This window comes from Delphinapterus leucas, chromosome 1, assembly GCF_059928025.1.
Source record: "Delphinapterus leucas isolate spDelLeu-1000000601 "Yukka" chromosome 1, BTC_Dleu_Yukka2, whole genome shotgun sequence".
Classification (NCBI taxonomy): domain Eukaryota; kingdom Metazoa; phylum Chordata; class Mammalia; order Artiodactyla; family Monodontidae; genus Delphinapterus; species Delphinapterus leucas.
The window spans coordinates 183,776,510-183,804,343 of NC_143129.1; the positions used below are offsets into that span (position 1 = coordinate 183,776,510).

At 49.6% G+C, this 27,834-nt stretch overlaps 1 protein-coding gene and 1 non-coding gene across 2 annotated transcripts; both read left to right on the plus strand.

The window, feature by feature from the left end:
• Positions 1–284: 284 nt before the first annotated feature.
• Positions 285–19,522, plus strand: SLC2A7 (solute carrier family 2 member 7; the record flags this gene model as incomplete). Its single annotated transcript, XM_022598366.2, is given in 14 exon segments — positions 285–374; positions 3,775–3,935; positions 6,280–6,401; positions 7,213–7,365; positions 8,880–9,002; positions 9,482–9,565; positions 9,568–9,668; positions 10,309–10,423; positions 12,700–12,776; positions 16,725–16,759; positions 16,761–16,789; positions 18,571–18,618; positions 18,621–18,694; positions 19,300–19,522. Coding segments are annotated over 14 exon segments (1,434 nt in total), but the record flags the coding sequence as incomplete, so codon positions are not given.
• A 5,953-nt stretch (positions 19,523–25,475) lies between these two features.
• On the plus strand, positions 25,476–25,548 carry TRNAV-UAC (transfer RNA valine (anticodon UAC)). The gene has a single exon. It is a non-coding gene; the product is annotated as a tRNA-Val (tRNA).
• Positions 25,549–27,834: the final 2,286 nt, after the last annotated feature.

The window sequence follows — 27,834 nt, forward strand, 5'->3', positions numbered from 1 at the left end:
AGGGCACAGTATGCTGGACCTTTTTCCTGAAGCTTCCCCTACTTCATCCAGGGCCAGGCCCAGAGGAGACGCATAGCTGTATCTTTAAGGAGGGGGATTCGTTCAAGGAACAGGAAATGATGCCATCCACTCCCCCCAACCTCCGGCACCTCCCCCACTCCCCTGGGCATGGCCTGGGGTCCTCCACCCCCACTTCCAGCCCAGCCTCGGCCCCACTTCCGGAAGTTCCCAGGACTAACCTCCCAGTCCCTGACCGTAAACCTCCTCTCCCGCAGCGCCTCTAATCCACGCTGGTGCTGGCCACGCTGAGCACAGCCTTTGGCGAGGCCTTCCAATACGGCTGCAACATCGCTGTGGTTATCACACCGCACAAGGTGGGTGGACAAGAGGTGGGCAGGAGAAGGTGGCCATCTTGCTCTATGGAGGCCGCCATCTTTCTTCTGGAAGCCACCAGCTTTCTTCCAGAAGCAGCTGCCTTCCTCTAGTAGTCCTGGGAGGCGGCCTCTGCAGACCAGGGAATGACTAGAGTTGTGGGCTATTCCCCTCCCCCCCACACCCCCCGCCCCACAATGTCGTCCTTTCGAGGCACGTTGGGAAGCGGGTGGGAGGAGATGGGCTTGGATTCCCTGCCCAGTCGCTTTGGGCCTTAGTCTCACTGCCTTTCCCCTGGGAAGACCACTTGCAGATGACAAAGAGGATGGAGTCAAGGACTAAACCCTTAGGGGTTAGGATTGGGGTGAGGGGAAACAAAGGAAAAAGAGTCTCCCAAAGGCCTAGTAAAGCATGTGAGTCAGGAGGGAGGGACAGGCCCTGATGACGAGTAAAGATGAAGCGTGAGAGTTGACCACTGGCTTTGACCTCATGGAGGGCATGTGTGACCTTGACAAGAGCAGCTGAGTTGAGACAAAAGCTTGACTGGAGTGGGTTCGGGGAGAATGGGCAGAGTGGAGGAGAGACAGCTCTTTAAGGAGTTTTGCTGTACAGGGGAACAAAAAATGAAGCTTAGTGAAGGGAGAAGGGGGGTTGTGTTAGGGTTTTATAGGGCAAGAGTCATGTTTGTATTGTGATGAGAAGGATGCAATAAAGAAAGGTGTATTGGGAATTCTCTGGTGGTCCAGTGGTTAGGATTTGGTGCTTTCACTGTGAAGGGCCCAGGTCAGGGATTGAACCTGGGTCCACAAGCTTCAATCCCACAAGCCATGCCGCGTGGCTGAAAAAATAAAGGAACCAGTGATGCAGGACACACAGGGAATAGTTACAGGAAGAAGGTCCCTGAAAGGGCAAGGACAGGACCCAGTGTCTGTTCCCATGCATTTGGGTGTATGAGTCCTGCTCTACTTTTAAAAATCACTGTCATTGGGCTTCCCTGGTGGCGCAGTGGTTGAGAGTCCGCCTGCCGATGCAGGCGACACGGGTTCGTGCCCCAGTACGGGAAGATCCCACATGCCGCGGAGCGGTTGGGCCCGTGAGCCATGGCCGCTGAGCCTGCGCGTCCGGAGCCTGTGCTCAGCAACGGGAGTGGCCACAACAGTGAGAGGCCCGAGTACCGCAAAAAAAAAAAAAAAAAAAAAAAAATCACTCTCATTACTTTATAGCTACACTTAATTCTGCTTTATAGGAAGTACTGCAGTAGTTGCTCATGGCTTATATTAATATACTTATCATTATTACCATTGAAGGAACATTTTTTTCTCAGTCAAGCAATGTACCATCACTGTAGCACAGTGAAGCTCTTAAATTCTCTATTGGATATATATTATTTCTATAACCAAGGAGGAAACTAAGACTTACAGAGGTAGAACTTGCCCAAAGTCATACAATTAGTAACAATATTTCTTTTTTGTTTTTTTAGCATCTTTATTGGAGTAAAATTGCTTTACAATGGTGTGTTAGTTTCTGCTGTATAACAAAGTGAATCAGCTATACATATACATATATCCCCATATCTCCTCCCTCTTGCGTCTCCCTCCCACCTCCCTATCCCACCCCTCTAGGTGGTCACAAAGCACCGAGGTGATCTCCCTGTGCTATGTGGCTGCTTGCCACTAGCTATCTATTTTACACTTGGTAGTGTATATATGTCAGTGCCACTCTCTCACTTTGTCCCAGCTTACCCTTCCCCCTCCCCGTGTCCTCAAGTCCATTCTCTACATCTGCGTCTTTATTCCTGTCCTGCCCCAAGGTTCTTCAGAACTTTTTTTTTTTAGATTCTATATATATGTGTTAGCATACAGTATTTGTTTTTCTCTTTCTGACTTACTTCAGTCTGTATGACAGACTCTAGGTCCATCCACCTCACTACAAATAACTCAATTTTGTTTTGTTTTTATAACTGAGTAATATTCCATTGTATATATGTGCCATATCTTCTTTATCCATTCATCTGTCGATGGACATTTAGGTTGATTCCATGTCCTGGCTATTGTAAATGGAGCTGCAATGAACATTGTGGTACATGACTCTTTCTGAATTATGGTTTTCTCAGGATATATGCCCAGTAGTGGGATTGCTGGGTCATATGGTTGTTCTGTTTTTAGTTTTTTTAAGGAACCTCCATACTGTTCTCCATAGTGGCTGTATCAATTTACATTCCCACCAACAGTGTAAGAGGGTTCCCTTTTCTCCACACCCTCTCCAGCATTTATTGTTTGTAGACTTTTTGATGCTGGCCATTATGACCGGTGTGAGGTGATACCGCATTGTAGTTTTGATTTGCATTTCTCTAATGATTAGTGATGTTGAGCATCCTTTCATGGGTTTCCTGGCAATCTGTATATTTTCTTTGGTGAAATGTCTATTTAGGTCTTCTGCCCATTTTTGGATTGGGTTGTTTGCTTTTTTGATATTGAGCTGCAAGAGGGGCTTGTATATTTTGGAGATTAATCCTTTGTCAGTTGCTTTGTTTGCAAATATTTTCTCCCACTCTGAGGGTTGTCTTTTCATCTTGTTTATGGTTTCCTTTGCTGTGCAAAAGCTTTTAAGTTTCATTAGCTCCCACTTGTTTATTTTTGTTTTTATTTCCATTTCTCTAGGAGGTGGGTCAAAAAGAATCTTGCTGTGATTTATGTCATGGGGTGTCCTGCCTATGTTTTCCTCTAAAAGTTGTATAGTGTCTGACCTTACATTTAGGTCTTTAATCCATTGTGAGTTTATTTTTGTGTATGGTGTTAGGGAGTGTTCTAATTTCATTCTTTTATGTGTAGCTGTCCAGTTTTCCCAGCACCACTTAATGAAGAGGCTGTCTTTTCTCCATTGTATATTCTTGCCTCCTTTATCAAAAATAAGGTGACCATATGTGTGTGGGATTATCTCTGGGCTTTCTATCCTGTTCCACTGATCTATGTTTCTGTTTTTGTGCCAGTACCATACTGTCTTGAAGTAACAATATTTCTTATGTTGCCTCTTGCACAGCAAGGTTCTGCAAAGTGAATTTGTTTTTTGTTGCCATGTCGCTCGGCATGTGGGTTCTTAGTTCCCCAACCAGGAATCAAACCTGCACCCCCTGGCGTAGAAACTTGGAGTCCTAACTGCTGGACCACCAGGGAATTCCCAACAGTGAATTTTTAACATTTTGAGCAGCCTGGTTCCTCATCTCACCCCATCATACTGTAGGCTTTTTTTTTTTAAGCTCCAGGTAACAACAGAGAATCAATTGTGTCCTGAGCGTATTGATAGACACATCCTTCAGGACAATGACCAGGGGCAACTGAGAACATTACTTCTTGGTCTCTCATGAGTTGCCTAATTGTCTATGGATGGGGCAATGTCTTCCAGGTCTTGAAGTCCTTTTATAATGAAACCTACTTTGAGCGACACGGAGGCTTCATGGACGAGAAAGTCATGCTGCTGCTGTGGTCCTGCACCATGTCCATGTCTCCTCTGGGCGTCTTGGTGGGGTCCCTGCTTATTGGCCTGCTGGTTGACAAATGTGGCAGGTAAAGAAGAAGGGTGCTGCTGTCACTCAAAATTCATATTAGTAAAGCATGTTGTCTCTTGGCACTTGTGCACGTGGTGGGGAGTTGTGCGACCTTGAAAATCAGGAGGCCTGAAGTCCAGCCCCCACTTTGCCATAGACATCCTGACCCTAAAGCAAGTCCTTGAATTCCTTGGGATTTCTTCCCCTTGTCAGCTGCACGGGAACAGCAGCCCCTCTGTTGTCCACCCCGTGGAGTTGGATCGGCCTTTGAGAGCAAAGTCTTGACCATACTCAGCACTTCTAGCAGGTGTTCAATAAATGCTTGTTGACTGGGTTTAATTCGAGGTCAGGTGACCCATGGCTCCAAGTTGTAACAGCTGCAGCCTCTCCCCGTGCAGCCTCATCCGTGTTGTTCTGAGCTTTGGGGTTCAGACCGAGTCAGTCCATGTGCCCCTGACTCGTGTCTTGTTTGAGAATGAAGAATGGTTCTTGTACTTTGCTTGGTTTACACAGACTCGCTAATCTTTACACGTAAGCCCAGTTGCTGCCAAGACGTGACTCTGCAGATAAGGAGGGACGTCCAGATCAAGGTTCCCAGGAAGGAAGGGAGTGAGCCAAGTTCTCAGGGCGAGGCCCCACGGAATCCCGTATGGCCAGATCTCACTCTTTGGAATTCAGTTACACTTGGACTTGATGTGCCATGGTCGGCAGTTTGTAGGGAGGAGTGGGAAGTCCTCTAAAGAAAACTAGCTCTTAAAGAACCATACCAGTTCCGTTTTCATGCATAAAAGAAAATACTGGGGAATTCTCTGGTGATCCAGTGGTTAGGACCCCGAGCTCTCATTGCCGAGAGCCGGGGTTCAATCCCTGGTCAGGGAACTAAGATCCCACAAAATGGCAAGGCTCAGCCAAACAAACAAACAAAAACAAACAAAAAAACAATGAAAATATTGGCAATTGAAAATTAATTATGTATTAAAGCAGGACTCATAGGACCTCTTCTCATAGATACTTGATTAACAATTAATTTGCCGTTCGTTGTATACTTGAATGAAGGAAACATTCACTATTTTGCAATTACGCCGTAATCCAGGCTTTTTTGTAATTCACACTGTGGTGCTCTCAGCTACACCAAGAGCGCCTGGACTGTTCTAGAAGCTTGGCCCCCACCTCCTTGTCTGAACCCGGAATCACAGAACTTCGGTGGTAGAGGAACCTGAGATGGGTCCCACCACCTCCATCATTTTGCAGGTGAGGACCCTGAGACCAGCTGGTGTGGTGGAGCTGGCCGTGCCCTAGTGGCGTCGGGACCAGCCCGGAGCTAAGCTAAGGCTTCCTGGTCATCAGGAAGGGGTTCGTGTGGGCTGTTTGTTCTCTCCTGACCTGCAGCCTCTGGGCTGGCTGATCCTCTGCTCTGAGTTTGGGCTCGGATGGCAGTTCTCTCGGAGGTATGGCCACCCCAGGAAGAGAAGAGTGGCCTGAGAAAACCAGTCTGTGTATCTGATGAGTCCTCAGTGTTGCCTAGAAGGGGACTTTTGTAGAACTCTTAGGACTATCCCCCCAGGAGGGGTGTCTGGGTTTCTGTTTAGAGATCCCCCTCCTCCACTCCTGGCCTCAGAGATGATGCACCTGTGTCGGTCAGGGCCCTGATGGTCCTCGAATGTGGGCAGCGTGTGGGGAGATCACCAAGGGTGGTGCAGCCAGCAGCCACCCTATAGCTGGGCCACCATCTTCCTTCCTGATCCACTGCTGTTTTCTCCTTTGGCAAAATCCAAGCCACATGTGGGGATGAGGGGAGCAAGGGAGCCACCGATGCCAGTCAGCATGGGGCACAGAACACAGTCTGGAAGGTAGCTATGGATCCTGGGAGACAGGCAGGGGCATCCAGCGTAGTTCTATTCTTCAGACACTCCCTCCCCCCACTTCATAGACTCATGGTTTTTCAGCCTTGGGAGGAATCTTAGCGATCATCTAATCCAGCTCTGTCTCCCACCTGTTGTGGGGTTCCCCTGTTCACCATTCTTGACAGTCTTCATCCGGCCTACTCTCTGCTTGAATACCACCAGTGACAGGAAGCTCCCTCCTTGCAGAGGCAGGCCCATTCCTTCCTCCTTCCTCACTGTCTTCATTCAGCTCCAATGGTTAGCATGCTCCCACTCCTCCCGCCACCCCTGCTGACCCCAAACCTCCCTTCCTGGGGCCTCTGGCCACTGGTCCTTGCTTTCTGCGCTTCCCAGCCATCAGCCTTTCTCAGGCACGTTCCCGGCACTTCTATAACGGCTGCCCTGGAGAATAGGAGTTGGTGTCAGGAGAGCTTCTGCTGCCTCAGCCCCCATGCCCTCTGGCCTCTGCTGTCCTTGCAGAAAGGGAACACTGCTGATCGACAATGACTTCGCCATCCCTGCCATCCCGAAGGGAGTCAGCAAAGTGACCAAACCTTCCGAGCTGATCATCTTTCCTCGAGTGGCACTGGGATTCTGTGCAGGTACCTACAGTGATGGCTGAAGCCCCAAGCCCATGCTCAGGGTCAGCTGTGGGGAGAAGGGTCTGAGTCAGACACACTGGCCAAGGCGGGAAGCAGGGGCAGCAAGGGTCTTCCTGGTTCTGAATGGCTCTTTTCCCTTTGGGGGCATCCTCTTGTCTCCATCCCCAGACTCTCGAAAACCTCATGTTCTCTCTCCCCTTCCCCTTATTTAACAAAATCTATCAGGGGAAGATCTTTAAAAACACACTTTTACCTTGAAGTACAAACTGATAAGGCTTTACAAGGTATCTTCCAAGGAAGGTGTCTAGTTCACACTGAGGGTGAGAGGCTTCAAGCAAAAGAGTACAGAATTTGGGGACTCTGTCAGCAGGGGACTGAGGTTTCTTAACTACAGTGGTTTCTTCTATTAAAAAAAAAAACAAAAGTGATACAAGTAACCTGTGCTTCAGAAAAATCAGAAAATAATCCCAAGCCAAAGACCTATCTTTCAGTCCCACATCCCAGGAACACAGTCCTCGCCTGTAACAAGTGGCCCCAGCTCCGCAGCTAGGAAGGAGAGGATATCCTGCCGTGTCCCCTGGGAGTCTGAGGATTCTGGAAAGGTTTCCTTCTTAGTGCGAACTAAGTCCACGTGGCCAATTTCCATCTCCGTGGAGGGGAGGTAGGGGGCGTACAGGCTGCCTGTCAGTGGTGCTGACGCCACAGAGAAACTCAGGGACTATGAGATTAATTAAATCTCAGGTTTCCGGGGCCCCAGGAGGCTGGGACTGTTTCTTTTCTCCTCCCCTGGTTTTTGTTTTGCTAGATCCAGGCACCTCCTACAGTGCCCTTCCCATGTAGCTGGGAGAGTTAGCTCCCAAGAACCTTAGGGGTGCTCTGGGAACAATGACAGAGGTGTTTGTCGTCGTGGGAATCTTCCTAGCACAGATCTTCGGCCTGCAAGCCATCCTGGGCAACCCTACAGGTACCTGTGGCTCACCAAGGTCCGGGGGTGGTGGTGAGAGGGAGCGTGGGAGCTATGGGGGGGCCGAGGGGGCGGGGTCTGGACACATGGGGCTCGGCTGTGCCCATGTGTCTGGCGGATCAAGTGAGGTGAGGCCAAGAGGTGCCCTTTGGGTTGGGCAATGTGTGGCTTGTTTGGAGGCGGGTGACCTTGATGAGAGCAGTTTGGGTGAGCAATGGGGACAAATTGTGCGTGGGGCTGGGAGGAGATCGGAGACAAGGGGCACACACGACTCTTGGGGGTTTTGCTGTAAAGGAAGGAGAGAAGTTGGGGGGTAGCTGGAAGGGGAAGCAGGCTGGAGAGAAGGGTTTTTTGTTTTGCTTTGTTTTTTCAGCTGGGACGCTGTGCGAATGGTCCTGCAGTGAGGGCAATCGATGCAGGAGGGGCAGGCACACAGCCACGGTCACTGTCACGTGGCTGGATGGGTGCTTCTCCTCTCCAAGTGAAAGGTGGCCAGGCCATTGCCTGAGAGGGTGGGTTGGGGAAGCGGGAGGGAAGCTTTAGGACAGAGGAGAAAGGGGGAAATGGCCCTCTGGGGGAGCGGGTGAGAGAATGGCCCCGAGAGTGTGGCGTGAATGCAGGCCAGCATTAAAGGCCCACAAGAAGACAGTGGGGTTTCTTTCTTTCTTTTTTTTTTCCTCGTAAACATTTTCAAGTTACCTAAGTTCCACAGGAATTCCTTAATGGGTGGATTTATGACTTTGTATTCCCCAGAGTACCTTGAAGAGACTCGGGACCCAGTCATGCTCAGTGAAAGGTCATTAGTCTTAACGAGTCCCAAACTACCCCAGTGCAGCTGAAGGGGAAGCCAGGCTGGGCCCGTTGCTGCCGACAGCTGCCGTGTGGCGATGCCTGTCACCCCTCGCCACTCTTCGGGGGGCGCTTTATCACCATCACCATCATCATCTTTATTTTACTGATGAGAAAACTGAGGCTTAGAGAAGTAAAATGCCTCTTCCAGTTCCCATCATAGCTGGTAAGGCTTAGATGAGTCTCAGTGCTGCCTCCTTAACCCAGACCTTCCAGAAGGAGCTCACACAGCCACAGTGCTGGTTCCAGCACCCTCCTCGACCCCAGCCTCCAGCAAGGCAGAGATTATGCCATGTCCAGCCATAAAGTTAGGAAACAAGACATGGGTTCACTTTTTTCAAGGCTCACACTTTTAAATCATATGCTGTTCCTAAGAAAAGCAATACTCTTCCTGCAGAATGAGTTAACAGCAGCTCTTTTGAAAATTGTAATTATTTTCTCCATTTTAAAATGTGGAACCCTGCTGTGGGTGGGTTCTGGGCAGCCACATCTTGGCAAGGACTAGGTCCCTGCTGTCCTTGGCTCTCACGGAGGGCTGGAACAATGTGGGTGAGTGAGTTTGTAAGAGGAGAGTCAGGACAGAGTCAGGACATGCGGAAGGTCAGCTGAAGGGCAGGGATTCCCCAGTGTTGGGTGTTCATGTTCTCAGTGTTGGGTCCTTCCAGGCTGGCCCGTGCTCTTGGCACTCACGGGGGTCCCCGCACTGTTTTGGCTCCCCTCTCTGCCATTCTTCCCCGAGAGCCCGAGGTCCACCCTGATTCAGAAAAGAGATGAAGAAGTTCGACAAGGTACTGGAGATGCAGGCTGCTCCGTCAAGACCCTCCCACCATGTTCACTTCCCAGCCGCCTCCCCGTGCCCGCCAAACATCCCTCCCTAGTGCCCGAAGCAGAGAACGGGCAGGGGGCAGGGTGGGGAAATGCACTCCACAACGCAGGCACCAGTGGGACGGGACAGAGGTGCCGTTGGCACTGGGGAGTCCAGGGCAACTCTGAGGTGTGGTCCAGCGGAGAACATGGTCAGAGCCGGCATCATGGCTGGTGGGCCTTGACTTCTGCAAGCTTGCCCAGGTGGGGGTGTGGTTGTGACTGGGGACACGGTCACGGTGTTGGGGACCTAGCTGGGGTCCAGTAAGCATCCTGCCCTGGGAAAACGGGGAGCCTGTAGCCAGGGCTGGGCCGAGCTCCTGGGGAGCTGTCCCCCTGTGTTTCCCTAAGCCTTGGGTCAGCTGCTGTCAGCGACAGGAGGGGACCGCTCTGCTCCCCACAGCTCTGCGGAAGCTGAGAGGCCGGGCAGATGTGGAGGACGAGATGGAAGAAATGCGCGTGGAGGATCAGGCCGAGAGGGCCGAGGGCCGCTGTCTGTGCTCAGCCTCTTCACGTTTCCGCCTGTCTGCTGGCAGCTGGTCGCCATCGTCTTGCCCATGGCCGGCCAGCAGCTCTCCAGGGTCAACGCGGTATGCGCGGTTCTTTTGCTATAATTGTATCTATTGATGATGTAGGCGAAGGGTGAAGATCTGCAAAAACAGGGCTGGGAGGCTGCTTCCAGAAACGTTGGAGACTGGATGCATAACCCATATGGTGCTTAAGGAAAGTGTCAGGAAGTGGTGGCATCAGGCCCTCGGGGACGCACGGTTGCTCAGCGGGAGACGTCGAGTGGTACACAGCTCAGGCAGGAGCCAGGGCACGTGGTGGCTTTCAGAAGTGCTGCATTGCCCACATCCTTGGGGCTGGGCCAGGAGAGAAGCTTGAGCTTGGGGCTGCCTAGGCCTGGAATGAGAGGCGAGGGGTCATTCTGTGGGGCCTGAGATCATAGACTAACAAAGCGACAGAGGGAAAATTCTCGGGGTCCCATTTTACAGATGCAGAACTCAAGGCCCCGAGAGGGCAAGAGCTATAACCCGGGCTCCGGCAGAGCCAGCCTCCATCCCAGGTCTCAAGTCTTCAGGTCACGGCTCTTTTCTCCCACCTACTGCCTCCTTCCTGTCCAAGGGGTCCCCTAGGCTTTCAGGACTGTGTGTCCCGACTGAGTCAGGAAAGTTGTCAGCGGCTTGGGCCTTCAGGTCTCTCCTCACAACCCTTGTGCTTTTGTTTTAGGCCAACTACTACGCGGACATGATCTACGCCTCCCTCGGCTGGCATGGAGGCAGCTCATTCCCCGTAACAGTGGGTGCCAGCGTGGTCAACACAGTGATGAGCTTCATCTCGGGAAGCCACCCACAAGTGTCCCTCCCATTGGGCATCTCTGAGTCAGTGCCCCACAGACAGAGAAGAGCCCCCCAGGGTCCACTGCTGGTGGCACTGGTCCTGGGGTGACTGGAGTGACACAGACTTTCGGACGTGCCCATACTTACCACTGTGTGACCTTAACCAGGCCACTTAAACACCTTAAAATTCAAGTTTCTTCCTTTGTACAATGGTTACGGTGAGTGTAATACCCTGTATACTGATGCACGTGTTGTTACTGTTGGCATAAAACTATTATTTCAGAGTTTTATATTTAAAATCTGAACCACTTATGCCTGTGTTTAAAAAGTGAATAGACAGGGGCTTCCCTGGTGGCGCAGTGGTTGAGAGTCCGCCTGCCGATGCAGGGGACACGGGTTTGTGCCCCGGTCCGGGAAGATCCCACGCAGAGCGGCTGGGCCTGTGAGCCATGGCCGCTGAGCCTGCGCGTCCGGAGCCTGTGCTCCGCAATGGGAGAGGCCACAACAGTGAGAGGCCCGCGTACCGAAATGAAAAAAATGTGAATAGACAGAGGTGTGCTCATTTACAAGGTCAAGTGACCACGATGGTCCTTTCTCTAGAACTTTTCCAAGTTATCTCACTATTATTTTGGTTCCTGTTTCTTGAGTTACCTTGGAGTTTAAAGGTGTTTTAAAAAATTATTTATTACTTATCTGTATTTTCCCCAGAGCCAGTTTAAGCCCCAATGAAACTTCAGAGGATTCAGCATGGTGGGGAGGGCCGAGTGAAGGAAAAGAGCCGGAAATGGGAGGAGCTGGGAGGCCCCCAGGCCCAATTCTCCACCCTCCTGGGAGTCTGTGCACCCCTTCCTCCAGCGGATTCCCGTAGCCCCTCGCCTTCCTCTAGGGCAGGGTCCACCCTCTGTCCTCAGAGCCCTCCTCCTCTAGGGTACATTGTCATAACTAGGACCCTCTTCCCCATCATCCTACCTGGAGAAACCCAAGACAGGGGCGCCTCCCTCTCTCTCCCTGAGGAGCGGTGTCTGGGTACTAAGCACAGAAGGAGACGTTGGTCTTACCTCTACCTTGTTTATACAATCCTGGGATTGCCGTTTTGCTCCTGTTGGGCCCTCACTGAATGGCAGTGATAATCCCCGTCTGTAGGGTTGTTGGGAGGACGGAGGGGACGTGTAAAGTGACCGTACAGGGCCTGGCGTGGAGTGACGGTGGTGCCTTTGCTGACGGCACTGCTGTGGGTGCTGCACGTGAGGCTGGAGTAGAATGAAAAGGGCATTAGAACAAGAAGGAAGGCAGGCATGCTGGTCGGACGAAGCATTGTCCAAGCTTGGAATATTCGAGAAGGTACAGGCTGATCAGGAGGTGTGTGTCCTGGCAGTGGAAAAGAAAGTACCTGGGGGTGAGAGGGACCCTCATGAAGTGAGGCCAGATTCTGGGCGGCCTCGACGTGAATTGAAGTAGCAGGTAATGGGAGGGGGCTATGTGAAAATGTAGGTATTATTATTATCTCGGGGGTGTGAGATGATTGCCACTGAAAAGACAGCGTTGCTCACGGTTCCCAAGGGAGAGAGGTGCACACAAGGCCACATGGAGAAGCATCTGGCAGGGGGGGGCGGACAGCAGTGCGTGGGCAAGAGCCTTTCTTATGGTTTCCGTGGGAAGGAACAGGCAAGGCAGGGTAAGCAGGTTTAGGACTGCCTAGTTTGAAAGATTTCAGGCGGTTCCCGGGCACCGATGCCGGGCTGTTCCTGGTTGTCTGGTGCCTGCCCTGGGCGATAAGGCAGAGGGACGCTGGCTGGGAGCGGCGGGGGCAGGTGAGAGCCTGATGGAGCAGGGGGTGGGGTGGGGGCGGCTCCGGGAGGGTTCCATGTGAAAGGTGCATGCACAGCCGAGCTGTCTGCTATCTCTAGAAACCGGCTAACGGTGTGTGTGGGGCAGTCCCTCCAGCGTCAGGAAGGCCCCCAGATGTCAAAGCATCAGACGCAGAAACTAGAAAACGTAGTTATTACAGTGCGGGGGGGGCGGGGGGGGGAGGTGGTCAAGGAGCCTAAACCCGGGGTCTGTAGATGCCTGAGACAGGGAGGAGTAGTGGTGCGGAGTCTGTGGCACGAACGTCAAGTTCCCGTCGGGATAAGGGCCTAAGTTCCACGGAGCAGGCAACAGGGGCGAGCGGGCACTTAAGGAGGGGCTGAGGAGGTAGTGGGGGCCCAGGCCCAAGAATTCCGGGCGCCCCCCGCCTGGTGCTGTCGAGACTCCTCACCGCCCGCCCTTCCCCTCCAGGCAGGCCCCGTCGAGCGGCTGGGTAGGCGGCGCCTCCTGCTGGTCGGCTACGGCATCCGCGTCTCGGCGCTGCCCTTCCAGGTCGGACCTTGCTCTCCTGCCCGGAAGGGACGGGGCGGGGCACGCAGAAGGGTGGGGCGGAGGGCGGGGCACGCAGAGGGGTGGGACGGGGGCGGGGCACGCAGGGGAGGATGAGCAGGGGGCTGGGAGGTCCCTGTAACAGAACCCACACCTCTAGAGCCAGTGATCTCAAACTCCGCGTGTCAAACTCCACGCCCCGTTCGTGTGCAATGTAACGCCCCGTCCTGAAGTAGAGTTCGTGGGTGACTTCAATTACCTACCCATGTACATGCAAATAAATAATTAAATCGAATGCCCTAACCATGAAGTAAAGGAGAAACAAGGAGTTCCATAAAGCATGTAGTTCAATATGCAAATGCTTAAGCGCACTGCACTAGAAGATGTCCACCAATAATGATCTAGAGTAGAATAAAGAGACGGAAGATCGGACGTCGTTCCATTCAACAAGCAGAAGAAACTATGAACGGAGGTCGGCGTGGACGGCAGACTCTACACTAGTGTGAGGATAAGTGATGTCCAGGGACCAAACGTATTCGTATGCGGGAAGACGAAGAGAAAGATACCTTAACTGCAGTAGGAACACCACTCACAGGCCACTCGGAAGGTTAGGATGGGGGACGTGAAGAAGGAAGGTGAGGTGCTGGCAGGTGAGCTTGGTCTGATTGATGTGTGCCGCAAGTACAAAATGGGGTAGAGCTCTCATCTTGAAATCCTAACACGTGTCAACAAGCGTGTCGGTCTCTACCATTAAAAATATCTTGGAGCCCAGATCAGAAAGAAGTAGGAAAAGAAGCAATGAGAGGCTACGGAGCAACTGGGAACAGTGTCAGAGCGAGATTAAGACACAGAAGGCCGCCCAACAAGAAATACGTCACTCTAATTTGTCATTTTCTTAGCATATTTTTGTTATACGTGTTATACAAAAATTTTGAAAATACATAGGATGGCCATAGTATGAAATATTCTGAAAGCAGACAGCATTTTGTATATCCTCAGCTGTTTCTGCCCTGTTGTTGCTTTTGCAGTAACTGTGCCTTTACAATTAAAACTATACGCAGGCGGGACTTCCCTGGCGGTCCAGTGGTTAGGACTCTGTGCTTCCACTGCAGGAGGCCCAGTTTCGATCCCTGGTCAGGAAACTAAGATCCCACATGTCGCATGGCACGGCCCAAAAAAAAAAACCAAAAAAACTATACACAGATAGAGAGTTAGTTTTCCTGGGTCTCTGCCTTATATTCGTGTTATTAAACTTTGATTTTCTCCTGTTAAAAAAAAAAACAAAAAACTATATACAGATCTTCCTTGACTTACAATGGGGTTACATCCCCAATAAACCCATCGTAAGTTGGAATATTGTAAATCAAAAATGCATTTAAGGGCTTCCCTGGAGGTGCAGTGGTTGAGAGTCCGCCTGCCGGTGCAGGGGACATGGGTTCATGCCCCGGTCCAGGAGGATCCCACATGCCACGGAGCAGCTGGGCCCGTGAGCCATGGCCGCTGAGCCTGCGCGTCCGGAGCCTGTGCTCCGCAACGGGAGAGGCCACGACAGTGAGAGGCCCGCGTACCGCAAAAAACAAAACAAAACAAAAAAAAAGCATTTAATACCCTAACCTACTAAACATCGCTTAGCCCAGCCGACCTTTAATTGTGGTTAGAAAACGTGCATTCGTCTACAGTTGGGCAAAATCATTTAACACAAAGCCTATTCTATAATGCAGTGTTGAATGTCTCATGTAAGTTATTGAATACTGTACAGAAAGTGAAAAACAGCGTGATTGTCACTGACCTTCATGATCACGTGGCTGACGGGGAGCTGCCTGGCATCACGAGAGAGGATCGTACTGCCTATTGATAGCCCGGGGAAAAGATCAAAATTCAAAGTACAGTTTCTTATTTTTTTTTATAAATTTATTTGTTTTTGGCTGCGTTGGGTGTTCGTTGCTACACTCAGGTACGGGCTCTAGGCACGCAGACTCAGTAGTTGTGGCGATTCGTGGCATGTGGGATCTTCCTGGATCAGGGATCAAACCTGCATCCCCTACGTTAGCAGGCAGATTCATAACTACTGTGCCACCAGGAAAGTCCCTGAAGTATAGTTTCTAGTGACTGTGTATCACTTTCCCACCATGGTAAAGTTGAAAATTTTGGACCTAAGTCAGGGGACCGTCTGTAGTTGAAAACGCAATCGTATGTGAGGATGAGAATGTGCGAAGAGATTACTCTTGTAATTCAGAGACGATGTCTTCATTCATCGCCTTTTTTGCCAAGCTGTCCTCTCCATCATGACTTCCTTTTTAATTCCTGGGTGAGCACAAGGACCTTCAGGGGGACAAAGCTGGCTGTGTTCAGGGAACAGCAGGGCAGGGGAGCCTGTGGAGGAACAGGCGAGGTGAAGGGTGATGATGCAGCTATCGAGGAAAATACTAGTTACAGGGACTTCCCTGGTGGTCCATTGGTAAAGAATCTGCCTTACAATGCAGGGGATGCAGGTTCGATCCCTGGTCAGGGAACTAAGATCCCACATGCTGTGGGGCTACTGAGTCCGCACACCTCGACTAGAGCCAGCGTGCCGCAAACTACAGAGCCCACACACTCTGGAACCCGTGTGCCACAGATAGAGGGAAGCTCGTGCACCACAACGAATATCCCGTGTGCTACAACTAAGACCCGACGGAGTCAAAAATAAATAAATAGATAAATAATAAATAAATCTTTACCAAAAAAATGGAAGTGATTTTTTTAAAAAAGCTAGTTACAGTCCTGTTTTGGTTTAATCACAGTTTCCTTTTTAAAGACCTTGTTTTCTCATTTGAAAATAATCTAAGTTCTTAGAACATTTAGGGACTTAGGTGAAAAGAAGTAAATAAAACTGGACATTATCTATAGAGATAGTTACCAGTTGCCTTTTGGAGACCTTGGTGGCATCCCCGGCAACTTTTTTTCTCTCACTCTCTCCTTCCAACCCATTGGCCAGTCCTGTTGGCTCTGCCTGAAAACGTAACCAGCAGCTGCCCAGGTGGCACCAGACCCAGGATATCCCTTCCAGCTGCAGCCAACTCCTCTCTTGCTTCAAATATTGAAATGGACCCCACCCTGCCTGCCTGCGTGAATCAGAGCTTGTCACGCCTCTGCTCAGCGGCCGGGCTGGCTCTTCATCCCCAAGTCATCCATTCTAGGAGGCTGCCCCTCCCCCAGCTCATCTCTCCCCTTGCCCCTTGGAGACAACTTCACTGAAGGAGTCGTTCTTGGTTCACCTCCACCGCCAGCCCTGCAGGAACCCCACCTTCGCAGCGTTTTTCATAACTGTAGTGAAATAGTTACCTGCATACTTAGTTTGGTTGAGGTCTGTTCACCCTGAGTATGTGTCATCTGTTGCCCTGGCAGTGGGGAGCAGAGATAGGGGTCTGCCAGCTCTCCTGGTCTGATGCCTTCTAGAAAGATTCTAGCAGAGAGTGCAGAATCCGGGTCCCAGCTCCATCTGCTGCTGATCATTTGACTTGGGCCATTGCTTGACCCCTGAGGGACCCAGTGTCCTCTTTGTCTGTGTTCAGGCTCTCTGTGCTCTGATTCCACATTTGTAGGATTGAAACAATATTATCCTCCCTCAGAGGGGTGTCAAGAAGATTCAGTGGGTTAGCATCTGTGAAGGGCAGAAAATAAATAAGTGGTCGGCATTCCTCCTGTTACGTTTCTCTCAATCAGGTACAGCTCCCGGAGGCCCCTGTTGACTAGAATGCTAGGTTCACTCCTGGTCTCATCTTCCCTCTCTTGCCCTCAGAGCCCTGGAGGCCCACGCAGGTGCTCAGAAATCCAGGTGTGGCTCCTTCCTGTGGCAGGAAGGTGAGGCCCGCATGTGGGCTTGTCCGCATGTGGGGCTCTTGGCCTCGGGCTCTTAGAAGTCCCAGGCCTGGGCCTCTCAGGCACGGACAGCCCTGCCTCTCCCCACAGAGCACGGTCCCTGAGCTGTCTTACCTTGGCATCATCCTACATCACAGGACATTCCATCGGGCCCAGTGAGTACCTGCATGCCCCACCTCCTTCCAGGGCCCAGCACAGAGGAGGTGCCCGGTATTTGTTGAATGAATGGATGCCCTTGATTGGTAATTCTCATGATCACCTTTTCCCCTGTTCCTACACAAGCCCCACCCACACTGGAATTCTCAGTTCAGTTTACCTTTTTCTTGAAAGGCCATTCCAGCTCACATTCATTCATTCATTCATTCAACAAACATTTACTAAGTTCCAACCAGTGCCACGGCCAGGCTGGGGCCCCCCAATCTCCTGTGGCTCCCAGAGTTGCCCAGCTTCAGTTCCAGTGCCCAAGAAGGGGATGAGCCTCTGCAAAGAGGGAGCTCTTGCCAGCCAGACCCCACTGGGAGCCCCTCAGTTTACATCCAAACCCTCTACATGCTCACTTTAGCCTCCAAGCCCACAGCCCACCCGGGGCTCAGTTGTCTTTGGTCCCCTGGCCTACAGCTACAGTCCTGTGTTGCTTTATCCCCGTGTCCATGTGCTGGCAGCCTTGGGCCTTCACTTCCACCTTCCTTGGGGACAGCCTCCAGACTCCAGGCTTCCCCTCCCCTGTGTGTCCTCCTGAGAATCTAACGCAGTTCCCACTGCTTGCGGAAAGACCCCTCTTACTCCTAAGACTAGAATATTCCCTGCAGAATCTTGGTTTTGAAAGAGCTGTCCATAAGCCAAAATAAAGGTATTGATCCATTGAACACACGCTGATGGAACACCTGCTGTGCCAGGCACTGGGGATGCAGCTGTGAATCAGACCGACACGGTCGTGTTGAAGGATATTTAAGTGGGATTTTCGACGGGAAGCCTTCCCGGCACACCTCCAATATGGAGGCAGGAGGGCCTGGTGGGAGCAGTGCTGGTGTTTGTGTCGGGAGGCCTGGGTTCTGGGCCATTCTGCCCCTTACTGCCTGTGCGTTTCCCAAAGCAAGCCACTGTGCTTCTCTGGGCCTCGGGCTCCTCCTGGAAGACCAGGAGTAATCAGCTGTGCCGGCAGATGTGGGATCAGATGGTGGACTGATTTGACATGTGAGCCACCTCCTAAAGGGCTGCTTGGCTGCCCGGCCCCAGGGGGCAGGAGGCAGGAGGCCAGGGAGGGCAGCGTGGATAACTTCCCTCACTGCTACCCCTTTAGGGCACAAAGCCCTGAGGAAGGGGCCCCCTCCTCGCCAGTTGTAGGAGTTTCCCATTTGACGTCCCAAGGGCAGCTCATTCCGGGGCTCTGAATTCCTCTCCATCTTCAAGGGTCGGAAATTAACTGGGGGGAGAGAGACAGAATCTTATTCTTGTAATAAAGAATATAGATAATATGTTAATATATAAAGAATATATAAAGTCATAGATAGACCTACTGTATATAAACGGATATAAAGTATATCTGTTGTATTATAATTTCATGAGGGATGGTGATTAAGGGGGAAAAATGGCCGTAGACATTTTAGACAAGACTCCTGAATGAAAAAAGGTTGAGAAACTGCCCCAAGGCAAGGTGCCTGCCATTCCCCAGATCTACCACAGGGGGCAGCACGTCCCAGGCTCAAGCGCTCATTCAGCTCTGCTCCCCCTCCCCTTGTCTGCGAATTTCAAAATGACACCACCACGGGGTAGAGCGGCCTTGGTGTGACCTTGAGGCCCTCAGAGGCTCAGCTCGAAGCTCAGCTATGGGCGCACCCAGGAGGAGAGGTGTGAACTTCCTCCGGAACAGACTGTGCCCCTAAAGGGCCCTCCGCGCCCCTCTCCGCTCCCCTGGTCCTGCGCTCTCTGCCCCCAGGTCCCGTGCCCTCTGTGGTGAGGACCGAGATCTTCCTGCAGCCCTCGCGGCCGCCTTCGCAGTGGACGGGGCCGTGCCCGGGCTCACCAGCGTCATCGTGGGCTTCGTGTTCCCGTCCATCCAGGTGAGTGGGGACATCCAGGTGGGTGGGGAGCACGGCGCGGGGTGGGGGGGGGCGTGCGGCCCCTTGCCCCCAATTCCTGCTCCACCTTGCCTCCCCCGCCCCAGGCAGAAGGGGCTCCGGGAAATAGGCAGGGGTGCCTCGTCTGCTAAGAACATCTGCGAATTCGACAAGGGGGGGCGACTCTCCAAGGTCCATAAAACACACATGGCGCCACTTCAGCCAAACTAACTACGCCAGTTTCCCACCACTGAAGGCAGGTCCCACACTCAGGCGGTGACGCGTTCATTATGTAGGGGCTCTGGTCGGCCAAGTGCAAAGCAAGCTAGAGCCAGGGTGAGGGAACAATTCCCCCACGTCCACCTCCTTCCTCTGTTTCTGAAGGTGTGCAGTCAGGTCTAGAGGACATTCTGTCCCTGTTGTTAAAAGGCCGAGTCGTTTTTGATGTGAGGGCAGGACCCAGTTGTCTAGCTCTTCCACTCCTCTGGGTGTAAAGTAGAACTGGCCACTGAGAAACTCCTGTGTGACTCACAAAGGCCTCACGCAGAGCTGCCCCTGGCATTCCTTTCTTCCTCCGTCCCCTCCTGTTTTCTTGTCTCTTGGCCTAGGAGGTCAGTGGTGCCTACAGCTTCATTATCTTTGCCAGAATCTGCCTCCTCACTGCTGTTTACATCTACATGGTCATTCCTGAGACCAAGGGCCGAACATTTGTGGAGATAAAGCGAATTTTTGCCCAGAGAAACAGAGTGGAGTTTCTGGAGAAGAAAGAAGAAATCACAGATGCTGGGCCTCACATACCGTCTCTGCCTGCCAGGGAGACTTCCTTTTAGTGGCTCAACACATCCCCCAGGTGGCACATTTAAGGCTTCCTTCTCTGAGGAAGGGTCTCCCTGCCCCAGGCCTCGAGGGAGGGTGACTGCTGTGAGATTTCCGTGCCCCCAGTGGCAAATGGAAGACTTTGGTCTTCCAGTTTGGTCCCTGATTTAGTTAAGAAGCAGTTAGCTTCCAACGCTAACCCTGGGAGGAATGACCTAGGAGGACGGGCAGGTACGTGAGTATTGATTGGCAAGAATAGATTCTCCGATTCTACATCAGCATCAAAACTCAAATGGTGGATGCACACACTTTCTTAAAGTAAAAATTTTCAAGTTCAGCATTTGATATGGAGGCTGAATCCTGATCAAAGTGTCAGAGAATCGAAGAACTAGAAACCAAGGCTCTGGATTCCATCGCCTTCCTGGGGCGGCTTCCTCTCTCTCTGTGGCTGTAGGTTGCAGGGCTAATCCTGGTCAGCGTTTACAGATTGCAGGAGTTGTTCACTCGCATTTGTGATGGTTGATGCTGGCTGAAACTGACGCATGATCTGGGCTTCCTCATACCTTGGTAGCTGGATTCCTGCGTGTGGGGGAAGGAGAGAGAGAAACAAAATGGTATACACACTCACACCCCTAGCTTTGAACATCACATAGATAGCATCAGTTCTGCCACATTCTGTTCTTTAGAAACTAGTCACTAATTCCAGCCCACACTGAGGGTGGGTGGAATCAGACTGCAACTTTTGAACAGAGGCATGTCAAAAAATTTACAGAAATTGTTTAAAACCATCTTAAGATCTTTTTTGGGGCCCCAACATTTTTGCCTATTCTGGTCCTTTGTCAAGTAAGTTAATCTTGTTTAGCTTCAGTTTCTGCATCCCTGAGTTAAGGCTGATCATTCTTGCCTCATATAAACCAGGTGGAAACGCTTGGTAAGTTAAGAAGCATTTTACAAATGTCAGGGGTTATTTTTATGATTACTATTATAACCTATCTGTTAGCCGAGCCCCCCAGCACACTCATCCCAGAACGCAACCCCCCGCAGGCCTCTTTCTCTTTACAAGGATGTGTCCAATGCCCTGTGGCAGTGACTGAATCTTCAGGAGGTTCAAAGATGTGGCCCCAGCAGGTCCTGTGGCTCATCCAGCCTGGATATTTCATACAGGAATTCCAGGAGCTCACCAGGATTCTCCCCCAGAATGATGATTCCTCCCTCCTAGATCACATACCCCATCTAGAGGTCTTCTCCACCAGCCTTTCCCATGAGCCACAGATAAGCCTGTCCTGAAATGGAAGCCCAGGTCTCATGGTGCTGGGCCCAGTTGGTGGTGCAAGAGCAAAACAATAAAGGAGACACCCACCACAATGTTGGCCGAGTGAGCCCAGGGTCATCCAAACACATTAGCTGCCTCTGGAGTAAAATAGAAGATGGTCTGGTGCATTTGTCATTGGTAGGAGTGGACGTATAGTCTGAGCCTGGATAAACGTGACTCGCTTCTACCCAATAGAATACAGCAAGATGATGGGATAAGAAGGGAATATTATGAACAGTTTTATGACAATAATTTGGCAACTTAGATGAAGTAGACAAGCTCCTCAAAAGATACTAAGTGCCAAAGGCCACACAATAAGAAATAGATAACCTGTATAGTCCTCCATCAACTAAAGAAATTGAACTCATGGTTAAAAACCTCCCCACAAAGGAAACTCCAGGCCCAGATGGACTTACTGGTGAATTCTACCAAACATTTAAGGAAGAAATAATACCAATGTGACACAAACTCTTCCAGAAAATTAAGAGGAAGGAATACTTCTTAAATCACTTTAGAAACTATCATTACTCTGATACCAAAACCAAACTAGAGACAGAAAACTACAGACCAACACCCTCATAAGCATAGATAGGAAAATTATTAACCAACTTTAAATAGAATATAATAAAGTGTTATAAGGACAATAATATATCCTGTCCAGGTGGGATTTATTTTAGGAATGCAAGGTTGGCTTAATCCCCCCCAAGTTGATCTATAGATTCAACACAATTCCAATCAAAATCCCAGCAGGACGTCTTGCGGGGGGCATAGAAATTGACAAGCTGCTTCTACAGTTTATGTGGAAATGCAAAGAAGCTAGAATTACCAAAACAACTTTGAGAAAGATGAAGTTGGAGGACTAATATTACCTGATGTCAAAATTATTATAAAGCTACAGTAATCAAAATGGATTTAGATATAGACAACTGATTTTTTGACCAAAGCGATTGAATGGTGACAGGATAGTATTTCTAACAAATGTTCTGGTACAACTACATTCGCATGCAAAAAATACAAAAGCAGAAGAAGAAGAAGGACTTTTATCCATACTTCACATCATATATAAAAATTAACTCAAAATGGATGATAGGCCTAAATTAAACTTCTAGAATAGAACATAAGAGATAAATATTTGTGAGCTTGAGTTGCACAAAACAACACCCAAAGCACAATCCATACAAGAAAATGTTGATAAATTGGACTTGGACAAAATTAAGAATTTCTGCTATTTGTAAGGCACTGTTATGAAAATGAAGAGACAAGACAAGTATTTGCAAATCGTATCTCTGATAAAGACTTGTATCTAGAAGTATAATGTATAAAGAACTCTCAAAATTCAATAATAAGAAAACAAACAACTCCATTTTTTAAATGGGCAGAAGATTTGAATAAACACTTCCCCAAAGAAGGCATGTGATGGTAATTGAGCGCATGAAAAGATGCTTAAATTATTAGTAATTAGGGAAATGCAAATTAAAACCACAATGAGATACCTCTACCTACCTCTCAGAATGCCTAAAATTAAAAAGACCGACTACATCAAGTATTGACAGGGATCTGGAGAAACTCTTGCTGGTACACTGCTGTTAGGAATGCAAATGGTACAGCTACTTTCAAAGACGGTTTGCCAGTCTCTTCCAAAGGTAAACATACATCTACCATACGATCCAGCATTCCCTCCTAGGTATTTACCCAAAGAAATTAAAGCATATGTCCATATGTCCATACAAAGGCTGGTACACAAATGTGCATAGCAGGTTTATTTGTAATGGCCCAAAACTGGACACAGTATCAAAGTGCATCCCTAGGTGAATGGATAAACAAACTGTGGTATATCCATACAGTCGAATACTATGCAGCAATAAAAAGATATGACTGTTGACACATGCTACAGTATTCATGAATCTCAAAGTAATTCTGCTGAATGAAAGAAGCCAGACAAAAAAGTATATACTATATTATTTCACTTATGTAAAATTGTAGGAAATGCAAACTAATCTATAGCGACAGAAAGCAAATCAGTGGTTGCTTGGGAGAAATTTTGGAATGATGGAAATGTTCACTATCTTCACTGTGGGGATAATATCATGGATGTGTACAGATGTCAAAACATCAGATTGTGCATTTTAAATAAGAAATAAAATGGCTAATAAAAACATTTTCAAAATTCACATTAGTAAACCATGCTGTCTCTTGGAGATTGTGCATGTGATGGGGAGTTGTGCAACCTTGAAAATCAGGAGGTCTAAAGTCCACTTTGCCATAGACATCCTGACCCTAAAGCAAGTCCTTGAATTCCTTGGGATTTCTTCCCCTTGTCAGCTGCACGGGAACAGCAGCCCCTCTGTTGTCTACCCCGTGGAGATGGGTCAGCCTTTGAGAGCAAAGTCTTGACCATACTCAGCACTTCTAGCAGGTGTTCAATAAATGCTTGTTGACTGGGTTTAATTCGAGGTCAGGTGACCCATGGCTCCAAGTTGTAACAGCTGCAGCCTCTCCCCGTGCAGCCTCATCCGTGTTGTTCTGAGCTTTGGGGTTCAGACCGAGTCAGTCCATGTGCCCCTGACTCGTGTCTTGTTTGAGAATGAAGAATGGTTCTTGTACTTTGCTTGGTTTACACAGACTCACTAATCTTTACACGTAAGCCCAGTTGCTGCCAAGACGTGACTCTGCAGATAAGGAGGGACGTCCAGATCAAGGTTCCCAGGAAGGAAGGGAGTGAGCCAAGTTCTCAGGGCGAGGCCCCACGGAATCCCGTATGGCCAGATCTCACTCTTTGGAATTCAGTTACACTTGGACTTGATGTGCCATGGTCGGCAGTTTGTAGGGAGGAGTGGGAAGTCCTCTAAAGAAAACTAGCTCTTAAAGAACCATACCAGTTCCGTTTTCATGCATAAAAGAAAATACTGGGGAATTCTCTGGTGGTCCAGTGGTTAGGACCCCGAGCTCTCATTGCCGAGAGCCGGGGTTCAATCCCTGGTCAGGGAACTAAGATCCCACAAATGGCAAGGCTCAGCCAAACAAACAAACAAAAACAAACAAAAAAACAATGAAAATATTGGCAATTGAAAATTAATTATGTATTAAAGCAGGACTCATAGGACCTCTTCTCATAGATACTTGATTAACAATTAATTTGCCGTTCGTTGTATACTTGAATGAAGGAAACATTCACTATTTTGCAATTACGCCGTAATCCAGGCTTTTTTGTAATTCACACTGTGGTGCTCTCAGCTACACCGAGAGCGCCTGGACTGTTCTAGAAGCTTGGCCCCCACCTCCTTGTCTGAACCCGGAATCACGGAACTTCGGTGGTAGAGGAACCTGAGATGGGTCCCACCACCTCCATCATTTTGCAGGTGAGGACCCTGAGCCCAGGAGGTGTGGGGAGGATCCATCCTTGTGCTAGTGGGATTGGAGTTTGCCTGAGGCGAACACGCTCCTGGTCATCAGGAAGAGCTTGCTGTTTGCACGGCTAGCAAGGTTTGGGCTCCAGCAGTCCCCCAGGGTTCTCTCCTCAAGATGTGGAGCCAGGTGGCCACTAGAAAACCCATTCAGCAGAGATTTCTTCTAGGCCCCCACCCACCCACCCCCATCTTCTGGCATCAGAGCCTCCTAGGTTGTCTGTCTGGACCAGATTTTCAGGTACTCCCCCTGCCTCTTGATAAGATCTTGGATTTCAACACTGAAAGGGGCCTTAGCTGTCTCTTAGTCCCTGTCCCCAGTAGGAATCCCTCGTTCAACATCCCTGCAGTTGTTATCGGACCTCTTCTTGAATGCCTCCATTGACAGGCAGTTCACTACCTCCAAAGACAGCCCATTCCAGCAGGGACTCTGGAGGCAGACTTCCGGGCTCTGCACTTGGGTGGGTTACTTAACTTCTCTGTCTCATTTTCCCATCAGAAAAATGGGGATAATAATAGTATTCCCACCTGCCTTGTAGGATTGGTGAGAGGATTATATGTGTCAACGTGTGGGGGGCAGACACCCTCCACGTGCTCTGGCTAACACTGTATGTCCATGTCTGCCTTCCTTCTCCACCTGAAGGCATTTTTCTGAGCCCAGGTGAGCCCGAAGAGCTGGGTGGTGGGTGCCCTGCACCGCTGGCTGATGGAGGTGGTGTGTAGATGCTCCGGTTTCCACAACCCCCGCCAGGTCAATCTGAGTGTGTTCTACATGTTTCCTCATGTCCCTTCTGGGATTAAAGCAACAGATTCCTGTTGGCAGCTGGCCCCATAACACACCCTTCATGGGCTCCTTGCGCTTTCCAGGATCATTTCTCCACTCCCTTGCCGTGTTTTCTTCCACTTTCCAAATGAACTTCTTGCGCTTGACTCAGGCTCTGCTTCTGCGGAACCCGAACTAAGCCAATGTTGAAAGCACTTTGCATGGCGGCCGGCATGAAGTGCGTGCATATTCATGTTAGCAACTGGCGTCAGCAGCTTTATGCCCTAAAACGCTCCTCCTACATTGATCCCAAACCTTCCTCCTTGCAGGTGGGCCCCATGGTCCTCACTTTTGTGTTTGTCCCATCCATTGTCCTGTCATAGACACCTTCCCGGCATCTCAGTAAGGATGCTCACCCATTACATTCCCCCTTGTCATTCAGTTTGTTGCGTTTTTATGTCAAAGTTAGATACCACCGTCTCTGGGACTTCCCTGGTGGTCCAGTGGGTAAGACTCCACACTTACAATGCAGGGGGCCCAGGTTCGATCCCTGGTCGGGGAGCTAGATCCCGCATGCACGCCGCAACTAAGAGTCTGCATGCTGCAACTAAGACCCTGTGCAGCCATTAAATAAATAAATAATATAATATATATTTATAAAAAAGAGGGATACCCCCGTCTCAACCACCTTCTGTCCCCAGAGTCTGACCCTAGGTCATGCCCTTGCTCCAGAAAGGGAGCCCCGCTGATCAAGAACATTTTCACCATCATTCCCGTCATCCCGATGGGAGCTTCAGAGTGGTCCAGGCCTTTGAGCTGAAAGACTTTTCTTGCTGGCAGTCTGTACGTGCACAGACTGGTGGGTGCTGGTGCCCTGGCCCTGTGCTTAGGTCACCAGCTGGGGGAGGATCTGTGTGCTTTGGTTTCTGAGAGGGACGGGTCAACACCATTGGCCAAGGTTGGAAACAGGAGTGGACAGAGGTCAGGGCTCCTGCTGATTTTCCTGACTTGGCAATTAGACTCTTTGCTTCCCTGTGAGGGCACAGAATGTGAGCAACTAAGAGAGTCCCAGACTCCAGTCCTTATTCCCCGCTCTGCCTGTCACAGTCCCTTAGTCCTCATTCTCAGGTCTTGAAAGGCTCCAGTCTCCTCAAACTCCTAGATACGTCCCAATAATGATTTTTTTTAAAAATACACTTATAAATTTGCCATATTTCCTCTCCTCCTTCTTTGTGGATATATTTTAAAGTAAATTACAGACATCATGAATTTCATCCCTAAATACCTCATTATGGATCTTTTAAAAATAAAGTCATATTTTTATTAAATACTTTTATTTCACATAAAAATTTTTGGAATATCAGTAAGCCCTTCACATCGTTAATATTCCTGCCATGTTCAAATACCTGCAGTTGTCCCCAACACATTTCTGTGCGCTCCTGTCAGGCACCAGGAGGGGCCATTGAAGTTTCTAGTGGGTTTTTTGTTTTTTTTTTTGGTTTAGCTGGGTGTATGTGTTTTTCTATTGTTTTTATTTTTGAGTCCTTTTAACAAACAGATAATATGAATTTGAACCCTAAAGCCAGGGAAGGGCCAGCTGGTGCTTATGAATATTTGCTCAAGGCCCACCTTCTCACCCTCCGCCTAGATCTGAGACCTGGATGCTGTCTCCCTTTATTGGGTGGACTTCTGTCCTGCTCTCCCTTTTGCTGAAGGTATTCTCCCCAGGGTCGCACTTTAGATAGGGGTCCCTATTCCAGTTCTCCATCTTGGGAACTTCTCCATCTTGGTTGCTGAGCCCAGAGGACAGAATCCTGGAGCTTCTGGCGCCCACTGTGAGGGACCACTTTCATGAGAACAAGGCCAGAGGGAGGAGGGCAGGGCTGAGGGAGGATGAACTTAGTTCTGACGACATGGTGTGAGCTGGGATCCCACTGAGCCTGAATTTTTTTGTGCTTCACCTGAATTTTTCAGTTCAGTGAACCAGTAGATTTCCTTTGTTGCTGAAACCTGCTTGATTTGGGTTTTCTGTCTCTGAAAACAAAAGTCCTGAATGAAATAGCTTCTTAAGGAACAAAGCAAGTCAGAGAAATTCTTCACAGGTCACTGGAGATTTAGACCCACACCCCAATGCAGACTTCTGGTAAACTAGGTAAGCGACACTAGCAATTCTCAAGTGCTACGTCAGCATGACCTGGGAGCCTGTTACAAATACAGATTCTACCCCCCACCCCCAGACCCCCTGAATCAGAAACTCTGGAGTGGAGCCCAGGAATCTGTGTTTTAACAAGCCTTCCCGATGATCCTAACCTAACACAAGGCCCTCACTCAAGTCTCACCCTTGGACCCTGTCAGAGTTCCATTTTAGAAAGGTTGTTTTGACAGCAGCTGGGTTGGAATTGAGCAACCAAGTGTGGAAATAAGGAGACTAATGAAGAGGTTACTTTAGTAGCCCAGGGAAGGGATGATGGACTTGAAAGGGGTCAATGGAAAATAGAGGTAACCGGAGAGAGTTAAGAGATATTTAGGAGATAAGATCAATGGGACTTAGGAGTGGATTGGATGGTGGGTGAGGAAGAGGGAGATGTTTAAAAGGCTTGCTGTTTTGTTTTGGTTTTGTTTTACAACGTTCATTGGATGCATTGTGCTACCATTTAGAGTTTGGGGTCACAAGAAGAATACTGGGTTTTGTGGAGGAAAACCCTGAGTTTAGTTTTGTGCATGTTGTGGTTGAGTTCCCCCAAATTCTGGGATTGGCTTTGATTGGGCCACTTGGAACCCTGTATCTCTGAAAACAATCCTTGTGGCCAACAAGGATGGAGCACGCTGACTGACCACCCCACCCAAA